This window comes from Saccopteryx leptura, chromosome 1, assembly GCF_036850995.1.
Source record: "Saccopteryx leptura isolate mSacLep1 chromosome 1, mSacLep1_pri_phased_curated, whole genome shotgun sequence".
NCBI lineage: Eukaryota > Metazoa > Chordata > Mammalia > Chiroptera > Emballonuridae > Saccopteryx > Saccopteryx leptura.
Window position 1 is genome coordinate 270,488,317 of NC_089503.1, and position 25,485 is coordinate 270,513,801.

The window sequence follows — 25,485 nt, forward strand, 5'->3', positions numbered from 1 at the left end:
TGCTTGGCCAAGCTAGACAACAAAGCTTTGATGTGTAACTGACGGACCTTGTTCCTGTCTTCCATGTTTTGGGTCCCTCCGAATTTGGCTTAACAATCATGGCATAAGTTTATGCCTTTTGTTTAGAGTTACACACATTAATTACATGCTTTCTGGAGGGGAGAGGTGGTTTCCATGTGAACAAATGCCTTCAAATGGTCCATCAACCCAAGAAAAGATTTAATTCTTTTCTCCTTACACCTGGCTAGCCATTGACCATTTTCTCATAGGTACAGGGGAAGGTCAGGGAATCCAAGGCTCCTTCCTCTTTCTGCATTTACAACACAATGCCATCTTGGTCTTATGCTAATCACACAAATATAAGGATTATTTTCAAAATCTCTCTTTGCACACCTAGCCCAAACCAATAAAATGTTCTTTAAACTTTCTAAATAATTAATATTAATTCTGTAGCTTTTGGCACCTTACAACAAAGGAAAGAGAAGAATGCAGGAGCTTCCTGGCTTGCAAGGACAACTGGGTCAGATAAGTCATAATTTAACTACAGAGCAAGGAAGATAGAACTTATCTGAGAATCCCTTCACTTCTCTTTTCTTAAAAGCCTTTAGAAAAGAATGTTCATGTACCTTAATTAAGAATTCCCTCTGATAAGGGCCTAATATCCAAAATATACAAAGAACTCATAAAACTCAACAACAAACAAACAAACAATCCAATAAAAAAATGTGAAGAGGACATGAACAAACACTTCTCCCAGGAAGAAATACAAATGGCCAACAGATATATGAAAAGATGCTCATCTTCTTTAGTTATTAGAGAAATGCAAATCAAAACTGCAATGAGATACCACCTCACACCTGTTAGATTAGCTATTATCAACAAGACACGTAATAGCAAATGTTGGAGAGGCTGTGGAGAAAAAGGAACCCTCATACACTGTTGGTGGGAATGTAAAGTAGTACAACCATTATGGAAGAAAGTATGGTGGTTCCTCAAAAAACTGAAAATAGAACTACCTTATGACCCAGCAATCCCTCTACTGGGTATATACCCCAAAAACTCAGAAACATTGATATGTAAAAACACATGCAGCCCCATGTTCATTGCAGCATTGTTCACAGTGGCCAGGACATGGAAACAACCAAAAAGCCCATCAATAGATGACTGGATAAAGAAGATGTGACACATATACACTATGGAATACTACTCAGCCATAAGAAAGGATGACATCGGATCATTTACAGCAAAATGGTGGGATCTTGATAACATGATACGAAGTGAAATAAGTAAATCAGAAAAAAACAGGAACTGCATTATTCCATATGTAGGTGGGACATAAAAGTGAAACTAAGAGACATTGATAAGAGTGTGGTGGTTACAGGGGGAGGGGGGAGAGGGAGAGGAAAAGGGGGAGGGGGAGGGGCACAAAGAAAACTAGATAGAAGGTGACAGAAGACAATCTGACTTTGGGTGATGGGTATTCAACATAATTGAATGACAAGATAACCTGGACTTGTTATCTTCGAATATATGTATTCTGATTTATTGATGTCGTCCCATTAAAAAAATAAAATTATTAAGAAAAAAAAAAAGAATTCCCTCTGACTCACTCTCCCATCCTGAAGTCATGAGAGTAACTGTTGTAAAGTACTCGTACCTCAATTCCGTGGGTTTACATAGAGATATCAAGTCCAGATGAATTTTAAGGAGTTTTATTAAAGGAGGAGATTTATTTAAATATGCTGGTCGCATATGACTGACGCGGGGCATGTGCAGGCCCAAATCGCGTGTGTGTCCGGGCACAGCCCTTGTGGCAGGTTATATACCTTTGTTCACACACACACAGGTTGGCGGGAAAAGGAGGAGGATGGGACATAATTCATTAGCAAGCTTACAACATTTGTCTATAGGATTCATAAAACATTTCTATATATCAAAATTTATAAGGTAACACAATAGGAAAAATGTTATTCCACATATTAAAAGATATTCCTAAATTTTCTAGTGTTCATTGACCATTCCTTTGTTTAGAGATATATACATTAATTATATGCTTTCAGGAGGGGAGGGGTAGTTTCCATGGCACTAGGGGATAAAATGCCTTCAAATGGCTCATCAAATAAGAAAAGATTTTTTTAATCTCTCCTTTCCTGCACCTTGCTAGCTATTTACCTGCTTCCTCACAGGTGTGGGCGGATGGATGGGAATCTAAATCTCCTTTCCCTCTTCATTTACAATATAATGCTATCAGCCATCCTGAGTTGGTGTTAATCACACAAGTATAGAAATCACATTCACAAAATCTCTCTGCACGCTTAGCCCAAATCAATAAAATGTTTGTTAAGCTTCCTAAACTATTAATATTAATTCTGTAGCTTGTTTGGTACCTTACTACTGATAGATACATGAATTACAACTGCTCTTTTGCTGTTCAGTTTGGCTGCCTGACCCCACCCTTAATTATGGGACAATCGTCCCTGGGACAAAGGAGTTTCAGGAAGCTGGTCATTCACCCCGAAGAGGAGTATTCCAGAAAGCTGAACACACCAGCACACCCTTCCTTGAGGCTATCCCCAACCCTATAAAGTTTTACCTCAGTCTGTTTTTGGGACCCTTCTTTAGGAGAAGTGCCCCGGCAGGTCTTTCTCCTCTAATAAAGCCTGCACACCTGGAGTTCAAGTGCCGTCTCATTCTTACATCTGGTGCCGAAACTCGGGACAGGGTACCGACTGCCTGGATAATCCCCTTGCCGGCCTAACTTACAACCAGGGAAGCAGTGGACAGTGGCAACTTGTCCAGGCTAACTTCCTGATTCTGTTTGGCTGTGTGAGTGCGGTTGAGTGACCAGCAGCCCGACCCTGTCCTGAACCCTGCTGGACCAGAATGGTAAGGAGTTTCTCTGGTTGGCCTCCAAATTTATATATAAAATCTTTGTTTACGATGTAACTATGTCTGTTTCCAAGGCCTTAAACCAATAATTACCCACCTCTTAAATCAAGGCTTACTCATCCCCATGGACTCTCCCTGCAATACCCTCATCCTTCCTGTTCGAAAACCTTCAGGGGCTTATCGCCTCATATAAGCTTTACACCGAATCAATGAGTCAGTAGTTCCCCTTCATCCAGTAGTCCCTAATCTCTACAATTTACTGTCACACATTCCCTCAAACACCACTCGCTACACAGTCCTAGACCTCAAGAATGCCTACTTTACCATTCCTTTACACCATGACTCTTACTTTCTGTTTGCCTTTACCTGGACACTAATGCAGCCCAGCAACTTACATGGACTGTCTTACCCCAGGGGATCAAAAACAGCCCACACCTGTTTGAGCAAGCACTAGCTCAGGATTTAGCAGCATGTAATCTCAAAACTAGTACTCTCTTACAATATGTAAATAACCTACTCCTCTGCAGCCCCTCCCTGCCCACCTCAAGGAGACACACAGCCAGCCACCCTTCTTAACTTCCTCGCCATGAAGGGATATCACGTCTTTTCTAAGTTGAGCTAAGGCTCAACTTCACTCTTAGTCCATAGCCTATCTGGGCATCACCTTAACCCCCACCACCTGAGGTCTCACCCTAAATTGAACTCAGACCCTCCACAGTTTCCAACCACCTACCAATGCAAATCAAATCTTTTCTTTCCTCAGTCTAATAGGCTTCTTTAGACACTGGATTTCCAGTTTTGCTCTCTTAGTCAAGCCCCTCAGTGAGATCTTCTGAGCATAGCTTTTAAGGTCTATAATGGCCAAGGAAGTAACAGAAAAGGCAAATAAGGCCCAAAAGAAGTCAGGAAATATCAGCTTTTGGCTCCAGCACACTAGAGGGCTTCATAGAATTCCATCAGGGCCCTGCTTCAAGAGTGGAAAGAAAGGTCATTGAACTGAAGCCTCCCAGGCTTCCCGGCCCCACCGGTTTACATGTCTCTGCTGTGGACAGAGGGACATGAGAATGTAAGTTGCCCCCTTGTTCCATGGAAGGAGGGTTCAGTCTCTTCTAGCCCTTTCCAGCTACCTGTGACCTGACCTTGCCCAGCATGCTGGAAATTGCCACTGAAGGCCCAAGGACATTGTTCAGGAGCCTGAGGTATTTCTTCCAAACAGCAAATAAGCTAATTTCATTGTAAACACAAGGGCCATCTACTATGCCTTGCCTGAATATTTGAATTTTATTTATCCCTCAAAAATCTCTACTGTGGGTATTGACAGTCTGATTTTATTACTTTATTTAATGTATAGTATCTCCATTATTCCTCTTTTCTCAATGCCTCAAGCCTATTGTAGGCTGGGGCCTGCTGTTAATTCCAGCTAGAAGCAGTGGTCACTAAGACTTAAACTCTAACTGCAAAGTGTAGAAATGTAACCACCCTTTCCCTAAGTATTTTCAGGATTTACAAGTTACTCAGCGAGCTGTTCGGAGACTTTCCAAGAGGTGCTTCCAGCAGTACATCACCCAAGAACTGACTTTCACATGGACAGGTCCACACACCGTGATCCTGACAATTCCCACTGCTGCTAAAGTAGAAAAATGGCATAACACCTATATGTGTCTCCCTACTAATTGGACAGAAACCTGTACCCTAGTCTATCTTACCCCAAATATCAACCTAATCCCACCCATGGGCCTCTTTCAATTTGTAGTACACTACCTGTCAATCTAAGGACCAAAGAAGCTATACAGGTAATTCCTCTTTTTGGTGCTTTAAAAATTTCAATAGGTCTAAGGGCAGAGGGACTGGCTAATGCCCTGTCTTATTCTCTCTCTCTCTCTCTCTCTCTCTCTCTCTCTCTCTCTCCCCCAGCGAATTCATAAACATGGAATCAGTGGTTTCACACAAACTGGGTGTCTTGACTATTGCCTTTCATTGGCCACTCACTCTCCTATTTATTTTTCTAACTTTTGAACCCTGCTTTTTACATTTGTTCACTAGTTTCTTACAGAATTACATGCAGACCTTTGCCAATCAGAAAATTGAAAAAAATCTACCTAATCCTACACACCAACCCTGAAACCTGCCCTCGCGAAACAGAAAAATCTGAAACCCTATAAATACACCCCTACTCCCGACCTTTCTCATGGCTAGGACTCATCAAGCAGGGCATCCAAGTTCTCAACCTCACTTCTATATATAACACTTCTCACTGCTTTCTCTATGCCTTTCTTAATAAGCCTCCCATCACTGTGGTTCCTTTACCCTACCCACTCAACATCACCAAAAATCCAACCCCTTTTTCTCTCTCTGGAGTTCCTCTCTTCCAAAAAGACCCTCTCAATTTGCTACACCAATAGGCCTACCCCTTATGTAATAAGACTATCCCAATCAAAACTTCTCTAACCAGCCCTAACAGAACTCATTTCTGGTGCAATGGAACCATTCTTAAAACCTTAAACACCTCTTCTCCCCACCCCCTTGTGTCCCGGTAATAGTTGCAACTAACATATTATGGAGAGGAAGAATTTTCAAACCAGCTGAGAACAAGCAGGAATAAATAGGTTGTCTTCCTCCCAGTCCTCCTTGGCCTTATCCTTGCCACCTCTATAACGACTATAGGAATAGGTGGGGCTGGCTTAGGCCACAGTATATGGACTACTAACCAACTAAAGGCAGACATAGAACAGGCCCTTGATAATTCAGCCACCTCTCTAGCTCAGGTCGCCCTACAAAACCGGAGGGCTTTAGATCTACTAACAGCAGAGAAGGGCGGTACTTGCCTCTTTTTACAGGAACAGTGTTGCTACTACATTAATGAGTCTGGCCTCGTCGAGGAGAATATCAACTCTCTCCAAAAACTTCAAGAACAAATCCGCAATGGCCAGGCCGGTACTGATCCCTACTCCAAATGGTGGAAAAACCCCTTGTTCTCCATGCTAGCACCAATTATAGGACCAATCCTAATTTTGTGCCTAATTTTAATGCTTGCCCCCTTCTTTATCAAGTTCCTACAGGCCCGGATGAGAGAAATCTCTAGGATTATGTTGGGCAGATAAAATGTATTATGCTCACTTTGTTAAAGATAACACGAGGAGGCCGTCGCCCAGGTGATATTAATGTGTGTTGGGGTGGGCTAAAAGCAGGCAGAATCCTTGAAGCCTGGGGCTTGGTTTTGGGATTAAGCCTTTCCTACCCTTTTTGATGTGGGGTGGTACAATCCAATCATGCCTCAGAAATTGACTTTGTATTAGAGACTTCCCTATTTTGTATATTGGATTAAGGGTTTGGATTTCTACACTATAAAATAGGGACGGAGCGGGAGTTTGTTCGCTCTTGGTTCCTGAGATTATCATTAGAGGAGAGCAGAGAAAGGCCACGTGGAGGAGGCCAGGAGAAGCAGCCAAGATGGCGGAGTGCTGAGTGAGATGCCAGTTTGTGTAGAGTTTGTATCTGGGATAAGGAAGGAGATGGGGAACAGAGGTGAATAAGTCTGGTGAGCTAGAAACCTTTGATTCTAGGAAACTCGGATAAATCAGTAGCTTTGTGAGCACTGAATGTGATTGGGTTTTGGAGCCCAGTGTGTGTTTTTACTTGCCCGCCGGGTGCAAGCTAGGATTAAAGACTTGCCCACCAGTTTGTGGCTCCGTTGTTTCTTTACCAACTGTCCGAATCCAATGCGTACCTGCAAGGGCCAGGCTGCTGTGATAGTGGCCCTGGCCATGGCTCCTGGCTTTACAGATTACCTACAATCAAAAGCTCCTACACTCCTATTCCCCAATACCCAAGGAGAACTTCATTAGGGAAATATCAAATAGGTAGGGATGACAGCAGGAAGAAGCCACCCCTCAGCCCGAGAAGTTTCCTCCTGAATGTTCTCCAAACCCCCTTCCTTTTAACCACACATACTCAGTCCTTCTAAAACTTACACCAACAGGTTCCCTGTCTCTAAAAATCTCCACATGTCCTCCCATTCGAGTGGAACCGGACCGGTACATCTCATGAGGCTCATCCAGGAGACCATGTATCACCATGTCACTCTGACCACTCGGCACTCACAGCACAGAATTCACAATTATTACCTCACAAAATTTTTTTACTTCCTCACTCAGGTTTTCGAAGACATCGCCTGGTTCAGACCTCATAGCACGAAAATTGATGACCTCTTTAACTGGATGGGGGACTTGGCTTGGCAAGGTTCTTTTCTTGAGTTCTCTCCAGAAGAAACAATAATTTTCCAAATTTTTCTCCTCCTTCTCCTCATCATCTCTCACCGTATATTATAAAATTAATAACTGCCTTTCTTTTATATGTAACCACAGAGTTAAGAAATGATAGATACATGAATTATAACTGCCCTTTTGCTGTTCCACTTGGCTGCCTGACCCGACCCTTAATTACAGGACAATCGCCCCTGGGACAAAGGAATTCCAGGAAGCTGGTCAATCACCCCTAAAAGGAGTATTCCAGAAAGTCGAACATACCAGCACGCCCTTGCTCGAGGCTATCCCCAACCCTATAAAGTTTTACCTAGGTCTGTTTTTAGGGCCCTTCTTTCGGAGAAGTGCCCTGGCATGTCTTTCTTCTCTAATAAAGCCTGCACACCTGGAGTTCAAGTGCTATCTTATTCTTACAACTAAAGGACCAAGGGATCACAAGTGCCTCTTTACCCACCCCAACTGGTATGTGATTTGTCTATAAAATCAGCCACAGGAAAAAAAAAATCAGCCACAGGCCCTGGCCAGTTGGCTCAGCGGTAGAGCGTTGGCCTGGCATGCAGGAGTCCCGGTTTGATTCCCTGCCAGGGCACACAGGAGAGGCATCCATCTGCTTCTCCACCCCTCCCCCTCTCTTTCCTCTCTGTCTCTCTCTTCCCCTCCCACAGCCGAGGCTCCATTGGAGCAAAGATGGCCCGGGCGCTGAGGATGGCTCTGTGGCCTCTGCCTCAGGCGCTAGAATGACTCTGGATGCAACAGAGCAATGCCCCAGAGGGGCAGAGCATCGCCCCCTGGTGGGCATGCTGGGTGGATCCCGGTCAGGCGCATGAGAGAGTCTGTCTGACTGCCTCCCCGTTTCCAGCTTCGGAAAAATGAAAAAACATATATATATAAAATCAGCCACAGAATGATAGGGACTTTCTACATCAGCAGTTCTCAGCCTGTGGGTCGCGACCCTGGCAGGGGTCCAACGACCAAAACACAGGAATCGCCTAAAGCCATATGTGTTTTCCGATGGCTTTAGGTGACCCCTGTGTTTTGGTCATTCAACACCCGCCGGGGTTGCGACCCACAAGTTGAGAACCACTGTTCTACATGATTTGGGATTGAGCCCTGTGTAGCTAGCCAGCTAATTAATAAACTCCTCAAAAATTCATTTGTACTTGGTGTCTCTATGTAACCTGCAGATTAAAGTACACTACTTTACAACAATGGTATTTTTTTTAAAGTGAGATTAGGGCAGACAGAGAGACAGACTCCTACATACGCAGGGACCGGGATCCACCTGGCAAGCCCACTAGAGGGCGATGCCCTGCACATCTGCCACCAGGCTCAGCAACAGAGTCATTTTTTTAGCGCCTGATGCATAGGCCAACTTGCTCTAATTGATGGAGCCATGGCTGATGAAGGGTAAGAGAGATATACTGTGTTGGGCAGATAAAATGTATTATGCTCACTTTGTAAAAGATGACGCTGCCCACGTGGAGGCCGTTGCCCAGGTGATATTAATGTGTGTTGGGGGCAGGCAGAATCCTTGTAGCCTGGGGCTTGGTTTTGGGATTAAGCCTTTCCTACCCTTTTTGATGTAGGGCGGTACAATCCAATCATGCCTCAGAGAAGTGACTGTATTAGAGACTTCCCTGTTTTGTATATTGGATTAAAGATTTGGATTTCTACACTATAAAATGGGGGCAGAACGAGAGCTTGTGGTCGGTTCCTGAGATTAGCAGAGGAGAGAGCAGAGAGCAGAGAAAGGCCACGTGGAGGAGACCAGGAGAAGCAGCCAAGATGGCGGAGTGCTGAGTGAGATGCCAGTTTGTGTAGTGTTTGTATCTGGGATAAGGAAGGAGATGGGGAACTGAGGAGAATAAGGCTGGTGAGCTAGAAACCTTTGATTCTAGGAAACTCGGATAAGTCAGTGGCTTTGTGAGCACTGAATGTGATTGGGTTTTAGAGCCCAGTGTGTGTTTTTACTTGCTCGCCGGGTGCAAGCTAGAATGAAAGACTATGGCCCACCAGTTTGTGGCTCCGTTGTTTCTTTACTGACTGTCCGAATCCAATGCGAACCTGCATGGGCCCGGTGGCTGCTTTGATAGTGGCCCTGGCCGTGGATGCTGGCTTTACATACTGCTCACAAAAATTAGGGGATATTTTATAACTTCATATTCATTTTGAAATATCCCCTAATTTTTGTTAGCAGTGTAGGAAAGGGGGAGGAGTGAAGAAGCAGATGGTTGCTTCTGTGTGCCCTGACCCGGAATATAACCTAGGACATCTATGTAAGGTATTTTTCCCTGCTGAGGAAGAAGGACATAGCCACAGAGTGTGGAATAGCAAAAGCTTTATTTAGTACAGCGCTTCCTGGACGATGTTCCCTGGTCCAGGGGACAGAGGCCAGGGTTAGTTGCATGGAGGAAACCGTGTGGGGCATATTTAAAGGGTTGTCTAGGGTGGTCAAGCTAATATGACATGGTGAAATTTCACTGGCTGGCAGGCAGTCGCTCATTTCCAAAGTACTTCTGGGAAGTTTCTTTTGGTGTGCATGGGTATGGGCTTGTCTAGTCAAAGTTCCCAGGCTGGTTTCTCACGCAACCTTCCCCCATTGCCCACACCTTACAATCTACATACCAGGCTGATGTTCTACCACTGAGCCAACCAGCCAGGACCAACAGACTGCATTTAGTTAATTCTGGGTGTTGGGCAGATAAAATATATTATGCTCACTTTGTTAAAGATGACGCTGCCCACGTGGAGGCCTTTGCCCAGGTGATATTAATGTGTGTCTCTGTGGGCAGGCAGGATCGTTGTAGCCTGGGGCTTGGTTTTGGGATTAAGCCTTTCCCACCCTTTTTGATGTGGGGCGGTACAATCCAATCATGCCTCAGAGAAGTGACTTTGTATTAGAGACTTCCCTATTGTGTATATTGGATTAAAGGTTTGGATTTCTACACTATAAAATAGGGGCAGAACGGGAGCTTGCCCTCTCTTGGTTCCTGAGATTAGCATTAGAGAGCAGAGAGCAAAGAGAGGCCACGTGGAGGAGGCCAGGGGAAGCAGCCAAGATGGCGGAGTGTTGGGTGAGGAAACCGAGAGCTAGAATAGGAGCTTGCTCACCCTTGGTTCCTGGGATGATTAGCATGAGAGAGCAGAGGGAGCAGAGCAGAGAGCAGAAAGAGGCCATGTGGCCAGGAGAAGCAGCCAAGATGGCGGAGTATTGAGTGAGAGGCCAGTTTGTGCAGTTTGACGCTGGAGAAGGAAGGAGATGGGGAACAGAGGTGAATAAGTCTGGTGAGCTAGAAACCTTTGATTCTAGGAAACTCAGATAAGTCAGTAGCTTTGTGAGTACTGAATGTGAGTGGGTTTTGGAGCCCAGTGTATGTTTTTACTTGCCCGCCGGTTGCAAGCTAGAATTAAAGACTATGGCCCACCAGTTTTTGGCTCTGTTGTTTCTTTACCGACTGTCCGAATCCAATGCGAACCTGCATGAGCCAGGCGTCTGCTTTGATAGTGGCAGCCCTGTCTACTGGCTTTACATTTGGCATAGTCTGTGGCAGGATTCGATACAGATCGGCAAGAAGCCTTTGAGTGGTGGAGTAGAGGACTGGCTAGTGTTAGGGTTCCCCATGGCTGTCCTTTTGGGGATCGTAGGCTGGCTGACTTTTACAGCCATGCATGAGGAAACTGAGAGCTCTGTGGAAGAGGCTGCCCGGGACCTGCAAACCGAGCAGTGGAAGGAGCTGGAGCAAACGCAGGAGAAACCGATGCTGACCCTGGAGCTGGAGGAAGCGCTGGAGGAGGAGGCCGACCAGGTTTGCGAGATTCGCCTGGAAATGGAGCAGCTGCTGGAGGAGGATTCACAGGTTTGTGAGTTGCAGATTGCCCTGAACGTTGTGGAGAGCCAGCAGCGGCAGGAAGCCGGGGCTGAGGCTGAGGCTGAGGCTGAAGCTGAGGCCAGGTCTGGAGCTGCAAGGTCTGTGGAGCAGAAGGCAGCAGTGGCCCGGGGCTCGAGCCTGGCAGCAGGAGTTGATGTTTCCAGTTCCTCTTTGGAGGATGAGGAGAATCGGGCTGGAGTTGCAATCTGCGGTCTCCATAAAATGAGAGCCTAGCTGGAAGGAGCACCTACTACAGCCCCGGTAGGTCTGCAATTTTGAGACATAGGGCTGGACAGAGATGGAAATGCTGACTGCCATTGCCATGTGCTCCTCTTTGGGACAGTGTAAGACCTGCCAGGATGGCAGGGATGAGGGGGGTGGCTGATGCCCCATGTGCATGGACTGATTTCCTGGACTACGACCGGAGTGGGCATTGGCTCCTTTGTTGGATGGATTTACAGATTACGGATTTTGGACAATGTGAAATACCCTGATGGGGGTGGGGGGTGGCTTTGCTGGAAGCACTCCCCTGCCCTGGGAAGCTTTTCCCGTAGGCAGAGGACATTTTGCACTTTGGGTAAAGTGCTCAGAGACTGGTGAAGTGTACCTTTGTGATTGTTGAAACTGTATGATTTGTCATGTTGTAATTTGTGTAATGTGCCTAATTTCCTTGCACAGGGATGCCGGTGATGTAGATTGTGGGTAGTAAAGTGAGCATAGGGGTGGATTGTTGGGCAGATAAGATATATTATGCTCACTTTGTTAAAGATGACGCTGCCCACGTGGAGGCCTTCGCCCAGGTGATATTAATGGGTGTCTCTGTGGGCAGGCAGGATCGTTGTAGCCTGGGGCTTGGTTTTGGGATTAAGCCTTTCCCACCCTTTTTGATGTAGGGTGGTACAATCCCATCATGACTTAGATAGGTGACTTTGTATTAGAGCAGGGGTCCCCAAACTTTTTACACAGGGGGCCAATTCACTGTTCCTCAGACTGCTGGAGGGCCGGACTATAAAAAAAAACTATGAACAAATCCCTATGCACACTGCACATATCTTATTTTAAAGTAAAAAAACAAAACGAGAACAAATACAATATTTAAAATAAAGAACAAGTACATTTAAATCAACAAACTGACCAGTATTTCAATGGGAACTATGCTCCTCTCACTGACCACCAATGAAAGAGGTGCCCCTTCCGGAAGTGCAGTGGGGCCAGATAAATGGCCTCAGGGGGCCGCATGTGGCCCGCGGGCCGTAGGTTGGGGACCCCTGTATTAGAGACTTCCCTATTGTGTATATTGGATTAAAGGTTTGGATTTCTACACTATAAAATAGGGGCAGAATAGGAGCTTGCTCCCCCTTGGTTCCTGGGATGATTAGCATGAGAGAGCAGAGGGAGCAGAGCAGAGAGCAGAAAGAGGCCATGTGGCCAGGAGAAGCAGCCAAGATGGCGGAGTATTGAGTGAGAGGCCAGTTTGTGCAGTTTGACGCTGGAGAAGGAAGGAGATGGGGAACAGAGGTGAATAAGTCTGGTGAGCTAGAAACCTTTGATTCTAGTGTTAATCCAAATTCAGAGGAACCCGAAATATGGAAGACAGGAGCAAAGTCCGTCGTTTACACATTAAAGTTTTATTGTCTAGCTTGGCCAAGCGGCGGGAACTCTGACAGAAATCTGACGGAGAGCGCGCTGGCACTTTGTTCTACTTAGTTTTTATAGTTTTGTAAGTGGGAAGTACAGAAGCAAAAATTGCAATTAGGAGCCCCTTACCGCTATTGGTTATAGTCATATGTCCTTTAACATGATAGGACCACGTTCAATTTGCAAACCATACATCATTTTGGAGAAAACAAAATTTACAAGTCAACACAATGGTAGAAAGATATCTCTTTACATATTAAAAAGCCTTCCTATATTTTCTAGTGTTCATCCCCATCTCTCTGTCCAGAGTCAGAGGTATTAACCACATGCATTTACATAAGAGAGGTAGTTTCGTGGGGACAAATGCCCGCAAATGGCTCATAGTTATAAGAAAAGGTTTATTTTGGCTTTTCCCTTCCTGCACCTGGCTAGCCATTCACTCCTTTCCCCACAGGTGTGGTGGAATGTCAGGGAATCTATGCTTTCCTTCCCTTTTCATTTACAATACAATGGCAAGATCCATCCTGGTTATGCCAGCACACAGTACAGAGATTATTCTCACAATTTCTCTTCACACCTTAACCCAAATTAATAAAATGTCCTCCAAGCCTCCTAAAATATTAATATTAATTCTGTAGCCTTTGGTACTTTACAACACCTGTGGGTGAAATGGCTCAGTGGCTCCTCATCTAGGAAACTCAGATAAGTCAGTAGCTTTGTGAGCACTGAATGTGAGTGGGTTTTAGAGCCCAGTGTATGTTTTTACTTGCCCGCCGGGTGCAAGCTAGAATTAAAGACTATGGCCTACCAGCAGGGGTCCCCAAACTACGACCTGCGGGCCACATGCGGCCCCCTGAGGCCATTTATCCAGCTCCCGCTGCACTTCCGGAAGGGGCACCTCTTTCATTGGTGGTCAGTGAGAGGAGCATAGTTCCCATTGAAATACTGGTCAGTTTGTTGATTTAAATGTACTTGCTCTTTATTTTAAATATTGTATTTGTTCTTGTTTTGTTTTTTTACTTTAAAATAAGATCTGTGCAGTGTGCATAGGGATTTGTTCATAGTTTTTTTTATAGTCTGGCCCTCCAATGGTCTGAGGGAAAGTGAACTGGCCCCCTGTCTAAAAAGTTTGGGGACCCCTGGCCTACCAGTTTTTGGCTCCATTGTTTCTTTACTGACTGTCCGAATCCAATGCGAATCTGCATGAGCCAGGCGGCTGCTTTGATAGTGGCAGCCCTGGCTACTGGCTTTACCTGGGCAAATAAGTTTTAACAAATGTTTTTTAAATATGCTTGCTTATTTTGCATTGGCCTGGGCAGAGCCATGTGTATGTAGTCTGTGAAAGGCTGCAGTGCTTGCCCTCAGGGCTGGAAATGGCAAATTGTAGATTACTTTCCTGCTTGGGAGGGGCCATCCTATTGCTAATGTTTGCTGGAGAAGGGGTTTTCCCCCAGCCTGTTTTGAGGGGAGGGAAGGAGTGCAGATGTGGAACCAGAGCTGAGGGGCATTGGGAGCTCTGCTGAGGCTGGTGGGGGCCTTTGACTCCAGGAGGAACTAGAGAAGATTTTCTGGGTTGTGAAACCGCATAGTGAAGAGTGTGTTAGGGCTTTGGGAACTCTGACTTTAATAAATGGAATGGCCTACCATTTTGGGGGGCTCCATTGTTTCTTTACTGTCTGCCCAAATCCAATGAGAACCTGCATGGCCACGACGGTGGTGGCCACTGGCCATACAGTTAGAAAATTTTAATTTTAGATTATCCTGTGTCTTTAGGTGTCTGAGTTCACAAGGACATTGTGCAGGCCTCCCCTGAGCTTGTCAGGTTCAGCATGCCAGGGGAGGAAAGGTCAGTGGAGGACCTGAATTGCGAGACCAACAATGTTACAGGGGAGGAAAGGTTACCCTGGCTTTGAGGTCCTATTTTTCCAATTTTACCCGTTTCTAGGCACCTGGGCCTTTCTACCCTGGGGCCCTTCTGTATTTGGCCTATTCTCCTTGCTCTGCTCCTGCCTACCACAGGTTTACCAGCCCCATTTCCGACTCCCACTTCGAAAATTTTTAAGTCTATACTAGATTTTTTTAAAACCCACAAAACCGAAGATTTTGCACTTGTATGGGATATCAAAATCATTTTTAAAAATTAAAAATCATGTAGTGGTAAATACCTTAATTAAAAAAAACACACACACACAAAACTATGCGCTTGCTGTGATTGCTCCTCCCAAAAATTGTTTGGTTTTTCCTAAAGAAATGCTAACAAATGTCTTGAGGCCTGTTAACCTGGGACGCCCAGGACACCTGCATTCTGAGTCAATCTTCCGCGCTGGGGGCAGTGTCACAGTACAACCTGGTGGCCCATGCAATGCCGGCAGAACCGCGGTTGGAAGGGAGATACATAGTCGGTTTTTCAGTACCTCCCCCACCTCAGCGCGTGTGTAAGCGGGCCGTGGTGAAGGTGAGGGTGTTTGAAGCTCAGGTCCTAACAGTTCTTCGGCACCACCCTCGCGGAGTGCATGCGTGTAAGGGTGTGTGGTGGGGGTGGTGTGCAGCACAGGTCCTAGCAGCTTAAAAAAGACTTAAATGCTCTCTAAATACTAAAATTTGGCTTGTCTCTCTAGCACGAGTCATTTATGGGGAAAGTGACAATCCCTATAAGATTTCGGGATTGACAACGTAGGCAGCCCACTAGACAGAGAGTGAAGCGCCCCATTGACAAGACCCGGGTGGAGCGCACAACGCTGCCAGGGCCGTGCGTGCAGCGCCACGCCGTCCCCGCCCCGCGAATCCCGGGCGCCATCCTTGTCCCGGTCCAGCTCTGCTTCCCTGCCTTCTGTCTGCGTCCGAATCCCGGTCCGTACCCTCCAGCCTCTCCGCCCGTCCTCTCTCGGAAGATCCCCCGCCGCCGCCGCCCTGGCGCTCCCCGCGGGCCCCGCCGAGGCCACCTGCGCCCTGTGCCAGCGCGTGCCCCGAGAGCCGGTGCACGCCGATTGTGGCCACCGCTTCTGCCGGTCGTGCGTGGTGCGCTTCTGGGCAGAGGAGGACGGGCCGTTCCCGTGTCCCGAGTGCGCCGACGACTGCTGGCAGCGCGCTGTGGAGCCCAGCCGGCCGCCGCTCAGCCGCCGCCTGCTGGCGCTTGAGGAGGCGGCCGCAGCCCCTGCGCGCGATGGTCCAGCCTCGGAGGCGGCTCTGCAGCTGCTCTGCCGCGCGGATGGAGGCCCGCTGTGTGCTGCCTGCCGGATGGCGGCGGGGCCCGAGCCGCCGGAGTGGGAGCCCCGCTGGAGGAAGGCGCTGCGCGGCAAGGTGCGCTGCCATCCCCTTCCCGATCCGGTTTACCGTCCCCAGACGGCGTCCTGAGCCTCCCCATCCTACTGCGGACGGTGCCCTGTCCACCCTCCCCGTCCTCCGGACGATGTCCTATACCGAAATTCCCCACCCCGGGTCAGTGTCTCTCCGTCTTAAACCCATTCCCTCTTGCCCATCCTTTTCCCTTTGGACTCTCCTTTCCCACCTCCCACCCGCAGATGGCGCTCTGCTGCCGGTTCCGCACCTATGCCTAGTTTTCCCTAAACCTAATCCTTGCATTTTACTGCTCCTCCTTCGGGCATGACGTAATTCTGCGGCTTCCTACCCGTTACGTGTGAATACTTATTTGAGCCTGTTTAGCGGATAAGACCCCTCTGAATTCCAGTATCCTCCTCTCAGCCCTCCCTAGGTCTTTCCAATACTTTCTTCTGGTACCTTACCTGCATTGCATATGGTACCTGACCCTGGGTGGAAACCCACCAACTGGCGACCCAGGGACCCGCCCTTGGTTGGTTGTGGGTGCTCAACGTCATTTATGAGAGAATAGCCAATCGGACTGTACTATGTATTAACTCTTGTTGGGCGTTCTTCCTGCCAGGTGGTGAGGGTCCTAACATCTGGGTCAGTGCACACAGCCAGTGCCAGTGGCTAGCGGACCCTGGGTGTAGCTGTGCTCACTCTGAAGGGGCCACATGCAGTTTCATTGGGATTTCCAGAGTGACCCTGCCAGGGCTGTACCTCCTGAAAAGGATGTGGTGACTACTTTTGGCAGAAACCACCCAAAATCTTTTTTTTTAAGACAAAGCTTTTTTTTTTTTTTTTTGAGACAGAGAGGGATAGACAGGGACGACAGACAGGAACGGAGAGAGATAAGAAGCATCAATCAGTTTTTCGTTGTGACACCTTAGTTGTTCATTGATTGCTTTTTCATATGTGCCTTGACCGCGGGCCTTCAGCAGACCAAGTAACCCCTTGCTCCAGCCAGCGACCTTGGGTTCAAGCTTGTGAGCCTTGCTCAAACCAGATGAGCCCGTGCTCAAGCTGGCGACCCCGGGGTCTCGAACCTGGGTCCTCCGCATCTCAGTCCAACGCTTTATCCACTGCGCCACCACCTGGTCAGGCAAGACAAAGCTTTTTTTAAGTGATTGATTTTAGAGAGAGAGGAAGGGAGATACAGTGGGAAAGAAAAAGAGAGAAACATTGATCTGTTCATTTATTCATGTATTCATTGATTGATTCTTGTGTGAGCCCTGAGTTGGTATCAAACCTATAACCTTGCGGCCCTGGCTGGTTGGCTCAGTGGTAGAGCGTCTGCCTGGCGTGCGGGGGACCCAGGTTCGATTCCCGGCCAGGGCACATAGGAGAAGCGCCTATTTGCTTCTCCACCCCAACCCCCTCCTTCCTCTCTGTCTCTCTCTTCCCCTCCCGCAGCCGAGGCTCCATTGGAGCAAAGATGGCCCGGGCGCTGGGGATGGCTCCTTGGCCTCTGCCCCAGGCGCTAGAGTGGCTCTGGTCTCGGCAGAGCGACGCCCCGGAGGGGCAGAGCATCGCCCCCTGGTGGGCAGAGCATCGCCCCTGGTGGGCGTGCCGGGTGGATCCCGGTCGGGCTCATGTGGGAGTCTGTCTGACTGTCTCTCCCCATTTCCAGCTTCAGAAAAAAATACAAAAAAAACAAACAAACCCTATAACCTTGCTGTGTCAGGATGATGTTCTAACCAACTGAGCTGTTGGGCCAGGGCTCTGGTTAGATTCTTTTTTTTTTTTTTTTTTTTTTGACACAGACAGTGAGAGAGAGGGACAGACAGACAGGAAGGGTTAGAGATGAGAAGCATCAATTCTTTGTAGTGGCTCCTTAGTTGTTCATTGATTGTTTTCTCATATGTGCCTTGACTCCAGTAGAGCGAGTGACCCCTTGCTCAAGCCAGCAACCTTGGGCTCAAGCTAGTGAGCCTGTGCCCAAGCCGGATGAACCCGCCCTCAAGCCAGCGACCTCGGGATTTCAAACATGGGTCCTCAGCATCTCAGTCCGACGCTCTATCAGCTGGTCAGGCTCTGGTTAGATTCTTAGCATGGGATTTTGTATAAGGCTTCCTTTCGGAGCAAGCTGTGTGGGGTCACTAAGATCCCTCTGGTACCTGCAGACTGTTTGTACCATTCTAGCAGGCCAGGACCATGAGGTGGGGCTTTCTGGATAGCCAGGCCTTTACTGAACTTGGGAGGTATGATGTCCTCTGGCCTGGGTTATGGGAGCGGTGTCCTAAACTTTCAAGTGTGGCCACCTACCAGATAACCAGTGTCTCTCCCCAGGAGAATAAGGGGTCCGTGGAGATCATGAGGAAAGATCTGAATGATGCTCGGGACCTACACGGCCAGGCTGAGTCTGCTGCTGCTGTGTGGAAGGCAAGTCAGAGTGGCTTGGGGTCTGCACGAGTGAGGGGACACGGGTATGTACTCTGACCCTATCTGGCCCAGCCTTGGGATGCAGCTGAGCCCTCTGTAGCAAGACACTCCTTGAGATGGTCAGCAAGGGGCTGTGGGCTTTCCTGGGTGCAGCCTGAGGACACCGGTGTCCTTCCTGCCCCCACCCTGCAGGGACACGTGATGGACCGCAGGAAGAAGGCCCTGACAGACTATAAGAAGCTTCGGGCCTTCTTTGTGGAGGAGGAGGAGCGCTTCCTGCAGGAGGCAGAAAAAGAGGAAGGGTCCCCCGAGGATGAGGATGCTGACCCTGCAGAGAGGTTCAGGTCGCTCCTGCAAGCCCTTTCGGAGCTGGAGCGGAGGCACTGCAACCTGGGTCTCAGCATGCTGCTCCAGGTGGGCCTCCACCCAACCCTGAAGGCCTGAAGCTACCAAGAGGAGGCTTAAGGCTGGGCCTGGCCTTTGTTTTGGGCTGAATTTCAAGAATGAATGATCCAGGAGGCTCCCCAGCCTCCACATCACTAGCGGTGTTGCATGGTGGGAGTACTGGGTCCCTGTCCTACTCTAATGCTTTGTAGGCAGGAGCTGCCCATGGGGTTCAGGCTGTCTGAGCATCAGGCACAAGGACCCCTAGGAAGGCAGCAGTCACCTGACCTTTGCCCTGCATGTCCTCATACCTTATACCTAACCCTTAAGGCTCTGGGTTCTTTGTACCTCCTCTTATCCTGAGCCAGAAACCCCTTCCTTCCATCCCCTGGGTTGGGAGGTGTCATTTTACTCTAGGAATGCTGGTGGGTGGTGATTTTGGGTGATGCTTGGGGGTTTGGCTTCAGTCTTGGGGAGACGTCTATGACTGGTGGGACTATGACATGGTCACCTGGGTTTCAGGACAGCAGCTCCCTCCTTCCCCCCTCCCTTCTACCCCTTTTTTTCCTGTCTCTTTCTCCCTGCAGTGATGCCAGGCAGAGGAAGCTGACTTGACCCTGGCCCAGCCCCCAGCAGCTCCTCCAGCCGCCTCCTTCAGGACCCTGGAGGGTCTTCACCTAGGTATAGACTGGGCTTCCTACTGTAGGTGCCACCCTTGGTTGTCCCCTCAGCAGCGTGTGTTTTTCTTTACCCTCGAGTATTTGTGTTTCTGGGCTATAAAATCAGCCTCACTGTGGAGACCTGAAGTGGTGGTGGTGGTGATGGTGGTGGTGGTGGGGGTGGTGGGGCATAACCTGACTGTGTCTTGTTCTGTCTCTTCATAAAGCTGTTGTTGCTGCTGTCTGGTCTCTTTCGATCTGCCTGGGGTCTCTGGGTGGCTGGGTTGTCCACACCTGGCATCTGCCCCCTTTAAATGCTGTTCCCAAGGGACCTGTTCCACCTAGGCTTGAAGACACCTGTCTGAGCATGAGGCACAGGAGTTAAGGTTAAATTTGGGTTGATCATCAAAGGAAAGGCGGCCTAGGGCTTCCAGCTGGGGAAGGTGGGCAGTTAGGTGGATCTGTCACTCATGCTTGAGATCCTTACAGTGTGTTTCTTCCATAAACCACCCATAGCTCAATTTCTGTGTGCAGGAATGCCTTCTAGGTTCTTATGGGTCTAAGAAGTCAACCCCCTTGCACCTCACGTTGCAGCTCTGTCACCTGTGTCTCCCAGTGTGTCTGTTGGCTATTCTTTCTTCTCCATCATTGTCCCTTAGGAGCTGGGTGGGAGTGCTATCAGTCCTGCTGTGCCCCTATCTTTCTTTGATTCATAGTTCCTCCCATGGGGGAATTTAGTAAAATCTCTGACTTTGTGGCAGTTTCATTGTGTAGATGAGTTTCAAGGGACTGAAATGCCACATAGTTATAGGACAAAGGGTTTGTGCATTAGCACAGACAGACATTTAGGATGGCTGGGAGTCACCCTGAACTAGTGGCTTTGTTGTGATCAATGGGCCATTTCTGGACAAAGTCTCTCAGGCTTGGGTGCCACCAGCTCGTGTTTTTGTGAATTTGGGGCTGGCACTCCTAGAGCTCAGATCAGGGTTTTCTTGCATCCCTCCTTCCTCTGTCTCCAGTGCCTCATGATTAGGGCTGGGGGACTTCTGCAAGTAGGTCTTCTCTCTTATGGGCCCCCACCTCCCACCTCCACCAAGTGACATTGGAGAGCTGGCCCAGGCCACTGTGGACCGAGCCCCAGATGTCTGCTGGGAAACCTGCCCATTCTTCCCCTCAGTTGGAGACATGTGCAGCCAGAAGGGTAGTGCCTAGTGGTGCTGGGCTCTGGGGGCTGGGGAGAGACATGAGGTACACCGGCATAGACTTGCTTTCTTTGTGACAATGGTGGACCTCTTTGCAGCTCTCACATGCTATCTATATAAGGGTGATTGGCAGATTGTATATCAGAAAGAGAGAGAGAGTCATCTTGTCAAATCGAATGACTTGGGCCAAATAACACTAAGTAATCCTGACCCCTCAGATTAGGAGTCAGTACCAGGGCACCCTTCTGGCTTCTTCCAGACTCTGGGGGACATAGGACAGAGCCACTCGACTTGTGTCCAATAGGGAGCCTGGCTTGGGCTCCTTGAGGCTCCAGTGAGGCCTGACTACTCCCTCACGGCTTTTCTGAGAGTATGGGCAGTGAGAGCTTACAGCATCTTTATTTATGGGTTTATGTATTCAGTACTGAGATGCAGTACCTACCTGTCATCATCAGAGCTCAGTGGGAAAGTCATAGGTAGTTGGGAACTGCCGCCCATTTTCAGTCTCAGATCCGTAGTACAAGGGGAGCAGAGACAGATGGTGAGGGCAGTTTCACACTCAGCGTGTTTATGCATCATATTAATGGGAGCTGCTGACACCCTTTGAGACTTGCATGTGGAGACACTGGTGAGTTACCCTACGCAGAAATCAGAGACCCAAAGGCAGGGTGTGAGTGGGAATGCCATGTGGGGTGTGGACTGGCACTTTCATTTGGGAGAGCACCCAAAGGGTCAAACTAAATAAGTGTGGGAGTCAGGCCAGCAAGTCAGGCCAGTGGAAGGTTAGAGGGAGCCAGTCCCCATGACCAACCTTGCTTCCCATACCACGTGGAGGTTCCAGTGTTTACCAGAACCCCCTTGGGGCTCAAAGATTCACTATAAATTCTCCCAGAGCTTGCTGAAGGTGTTTGTTCACGGTGATGTTTATCATGGGGAGAAGGGACAGGTTAATGGGCTGCCAACTTATCCTAGAGGCAGTGGTGCCACCTGCAGGAGAGAGCTGCCTTACCCTGGGGAAATGGGGGTCAGAGGACGTGAGAACTACCTGCAGCAATCTGGCGGGAACACTGCCATTGGTTTACTGCCACCAGTGGACAAGGTGGTGCTCAGAATGGTTTCCACAGATGAAGTGGTTGGACTTACAAAAAATGCCTCTTCAAGGGGTCCCAGGGCCATAGTAGCAGAAAGAGCACTAGCTACTTAACAGTGGTTCACACAGAGTAAGCAGGTAACTCCTACAGATCAGGAAGAGCCCAAAGCAGCTGGAGTGAAAGAACACAGGCCAGGGTGAGGACAAGCAGGTGAGAGGAGCCACAAGCCCAGAGGGAGAGGCTCAAACCTGTTAAACCCGGAAATCACACACCAGCCCCTGGCCCTGCACTGCTGCTGAGTTCTGCAGCATCACTGACAGATGTCATCTGATGTAGGGCGTAATGACCCAGGGACCCTGCCCCCTGATGTTTCCATTATAGTCCCTAGACCCAGGGACCCTGCCCCCTGATGTTTCCATTATAGCTCTTTCCAGGCCTACAGGGATTGCACGTGCAGGTGTTCCTCACTGTGGAAGCCGGAGGTCAAATGGGGAATGTATGCTGTGGAGGATGCTTAACCCTGGGGACACAGAGGAACTGGACACAGTCATTCAGTGGTGCTTAGGGCACCATACTGAAAATGAAACATAAAACTGCACTATTTGTGTAAGTTTTAAAATACATGGCTATAGGACAATTTACAGTTGCAAGAACACTTAAAACTGACAAGTGGGACCCATTAAGATAGTTGCCTATGGGGTGTGTGCGAGGGGGTTGAGTTTTGAGTTGACGGTGAACCTTCTCTGGATTCGAGTCCTCTGGAGACTTGAGCCAGCCCCTGCCCCACCACTGTCACTTGAGAGGCCAATCACATGTAGTAGGGTCCAGGTTGTCCACAACTTCTGGCCGACTGGCTGTAAATCAGGTTTGTATGGCACCTCCTCACGTTCTGTTGTTTGCTGTTGGAACACATTTATGGTTTAAAGGACCTGACACAGGATGCAGGTGAATGGCCAGATGAAGGACATGGGGTGAGACTGAGAGGATCCCGAGTGTAAGAGCTGCTGTCCCCATGGAGCTGGGGTGCATCACCCTCCTGGCATGAAGATGCATGCACCTGCCCAGAAGCCCCTATTGGGACTTTCTGGAGACTTTCATGGAGGCATGATCGGTCATTAACTATTTTCAGCCCTCTCTCCTCAGGAGGTTGGGGGTGGGGCTGAGAGTTCCAGGCTGTTGATCATGACATCCTTCTGCTGGCAAGCCCCCATCCAGGAGCCCACCCATCATCCTTTGTTAGAGCAAAAGACTCCTATCTCAGAAAATTCCAACGAATTTAGGAGCCTTGTGCCAGGAACTGGGGACAGAGCCCAATATACTAATTTCTCATTTCCCAGCAAGAAAGAAAGGAAGAAGGAGGTCCCAGAAGGAATGCTATTCTGGGAAAACCTAGTCTCTAGGGTCTCCAGGATAAGCCCCTGAACTTGAGGTTCATCTAGGCACAAAAACCCTTAGATGCTGTACCAGGCAGAAATTCAGTGGCTGTAAAGAAAAATACAGGTTGGCACTATGATACAAGGACAAGAGACCTTTAAGTTCTACTTGTGTGGCTATTGTATATATGCTGGTCAATGTGCCAAGGGTTCTCCAGACCCCATGGAGCTTAAATTTAGAGCAGTGAAGACATGCAGAAGCAAGTACGCCAGGGGCTGACCTTATACAAATGGGTCTGTGCAGATAATGTGAGACCACGTGGGTGGAGGAGGGACCCTTGGCAGAGGCCCTCAGTCCAGCCCCTTCCCTCCTCCAGCTTTCTGAATACTGAGGTCTTTCAGTCTGTTCAGTTTTCAGTTCTTGCGAGGGTCCAGGGCCATGCAGAGGCTGCAGCACTGAGACTTGGATTATATCATATGTTTCTTGTTTAAGCATGTGGACATACACATTGGCTGTCAATTGGTTTCTAGTTTCCAAACCTGAATGGACTTAAAACCCTACCCTGATGGTGGAGTGACATAAACCCAACCAGGAACCAGGAACCAGGAAACAATGACCAAGAGTGTATTAGAGTTCTGAGATATGGAACCAATAGTTATAAATACACAAGAGGAAATATATGAAGGTCGTCTGGAGACAGTTCCTTCTTTCTCTGGGGACATTGGCCTTCACTCATAAGGTTTTCAATTGATTGGGGGAGGCCTACCCATATTGCAAAGAGTAATCTGCTTTACTCAAAGTCTATTGAGTTAGATGTTAATCACATCTAAAACACACACAGCTCTCCAGCACTGTCTAGACTGATGTTTGAACAAATAACTGGGCACCATGGCCTGGCCAAATTGACATAACATAAACTGTCTGTCGCAAGGACTGAAAACTGAACAGATTGAAAGACCTCAGTATTCAGAAAGCTGGAGAAGGAGAGCGAAGGGGCTGGACTGAGGGCCTCTGCCAAGGCTTCCAGTGTGGCCATGTTTCATTGTTTTTCTCACTACAACATTCAAAAAAAGTAAGTAAAACAAGGAAACAGCAAGACTTAGAATCTGAGAGATGAGGCAAGACATATCAGCTGCATGCTAGTAGCTGCTAGCCACTGGGTGACAGGCCCTGCTGCGTCCTTGGAGTGGGTGGTCTACGCAGAAAAGTCAGAGAGCTTCCAGGCTCTCACCACATGCCCAGATCCACCAGACCCTGCTGTGCCAGGCCAGGCAGGGAGGGTGAGACCCTGCGTGGGACTTGCAGTGATTGTGGGCCAATGTTCCACTGGGCAGACAGTTCAGAGTGGCTTTGTCCTGGGGCTTGCTCTCCAATTCTCTTTACAAAGCCACATAGGATGATCCTCAGCTGTGGTTGTGCATGGTCACACATGGAGAGGTGTACAGCTGCCTGTCCCCACTGCCATCCTTTCATGCTCAGCCCATCTGTGTCAAGCCTCCTACTGCTCAAGACACCACACCCTGTCCTGTGTGTCCGCCAGCTTCTGAGGACCTGACCCCCAAGGAGTGGCTGGTGCCCAGCCCCCAGCCTGGGCATCTCGTCACGGTACCTCCAGAATATCTTCCTGATAGTTGATACCAAGGAAATCACTTCGGAGTTTAGCAAAAATGTAGTGACTGACTTTATTATAAACAGCAAAAAATTGGACACAACCCAATAAAGAGGCACTTTTACACAGATACTGGGCACTCACACAGTGAATGGCACATGGAGAACAGCTGGCATTTATTAAGTACCTACTACAAGTTCAGCACCAGGGTCAATGTTTCACATGTACCCCAACTTTTTCCCAAATCACACAGTGGTGTATAATTTGGTGTATCAGTCAGCTTGGGCTATGTAACAAATACCACAGACTAGAGGCTTAACCACTAGACATTTATTTCTCTCAGTCCTGGAGGCCAGGTTTCTGGGACCCAGGTGTGGGCAGGGTTGGCTCTCCTGAGGCCTGTCTCCTTGGTGTGTGGACTGGCATCTCCTCCCTGTTTCCTCACATGGTCATCCGTCTGTGTGTATCTGTACCCTAATTTCTTTTGATAGGGACACCAGTCACGTTGGATGAGGGCATACTCAAGTGGTCTCATTTCATCTCCATCACCTCTCCAAAGGTCCATCTCCAAATACAGCTCCATTTGATGTCATGGGGGCTGGACTCCAGCTGGTGGACTTGGGGGACATAGTTTAGTCTATAATATAATGGCATCATTTTGCAGAGGATAAAAAAAGGAAGCTAAAGTGGGGTAATTTGCAAGTTGCTGCCCTGTGTGTGGTCCAACTGGATTCTAGAAGAGGGGAAGAGGGTGAGAGAACATGGGCCCCATTGGAGGAGGGTCCAAGGCCTTTGGGGGCTGGTG

The 25,485-nt window shown here is 48.4% G+C and overlaps 1 protein-coding gene across 1 annotated transcript; it reads left to right on the forward strand.

Moving 5' to 3' along the window:
• Positions 1-15,020: 15,020 nt before the first annotated feature.
• RNF187 (ring finger protein 187) lies at positions 15,021-19,658 on the forward strand. The gene is made up of 5 exons (XM_066360239.1): positions 15,021-15,190; positions 15,361-15,958; positions 18,269-18,361; positions 18,554-18,775; positions 19,333-19,658. Exons 1-5 carry the CDS (start codon positions 15,021-15,023, stop codon positions 19,333-19,335), a joined length of 1,086 nt encoding a protein of 361 aa, XP_066216336.1. The 3' UTR covers positions 19,336-19,658.
• Positions 19,659-25,485: the final 5,827 nt, after the last annotated feature.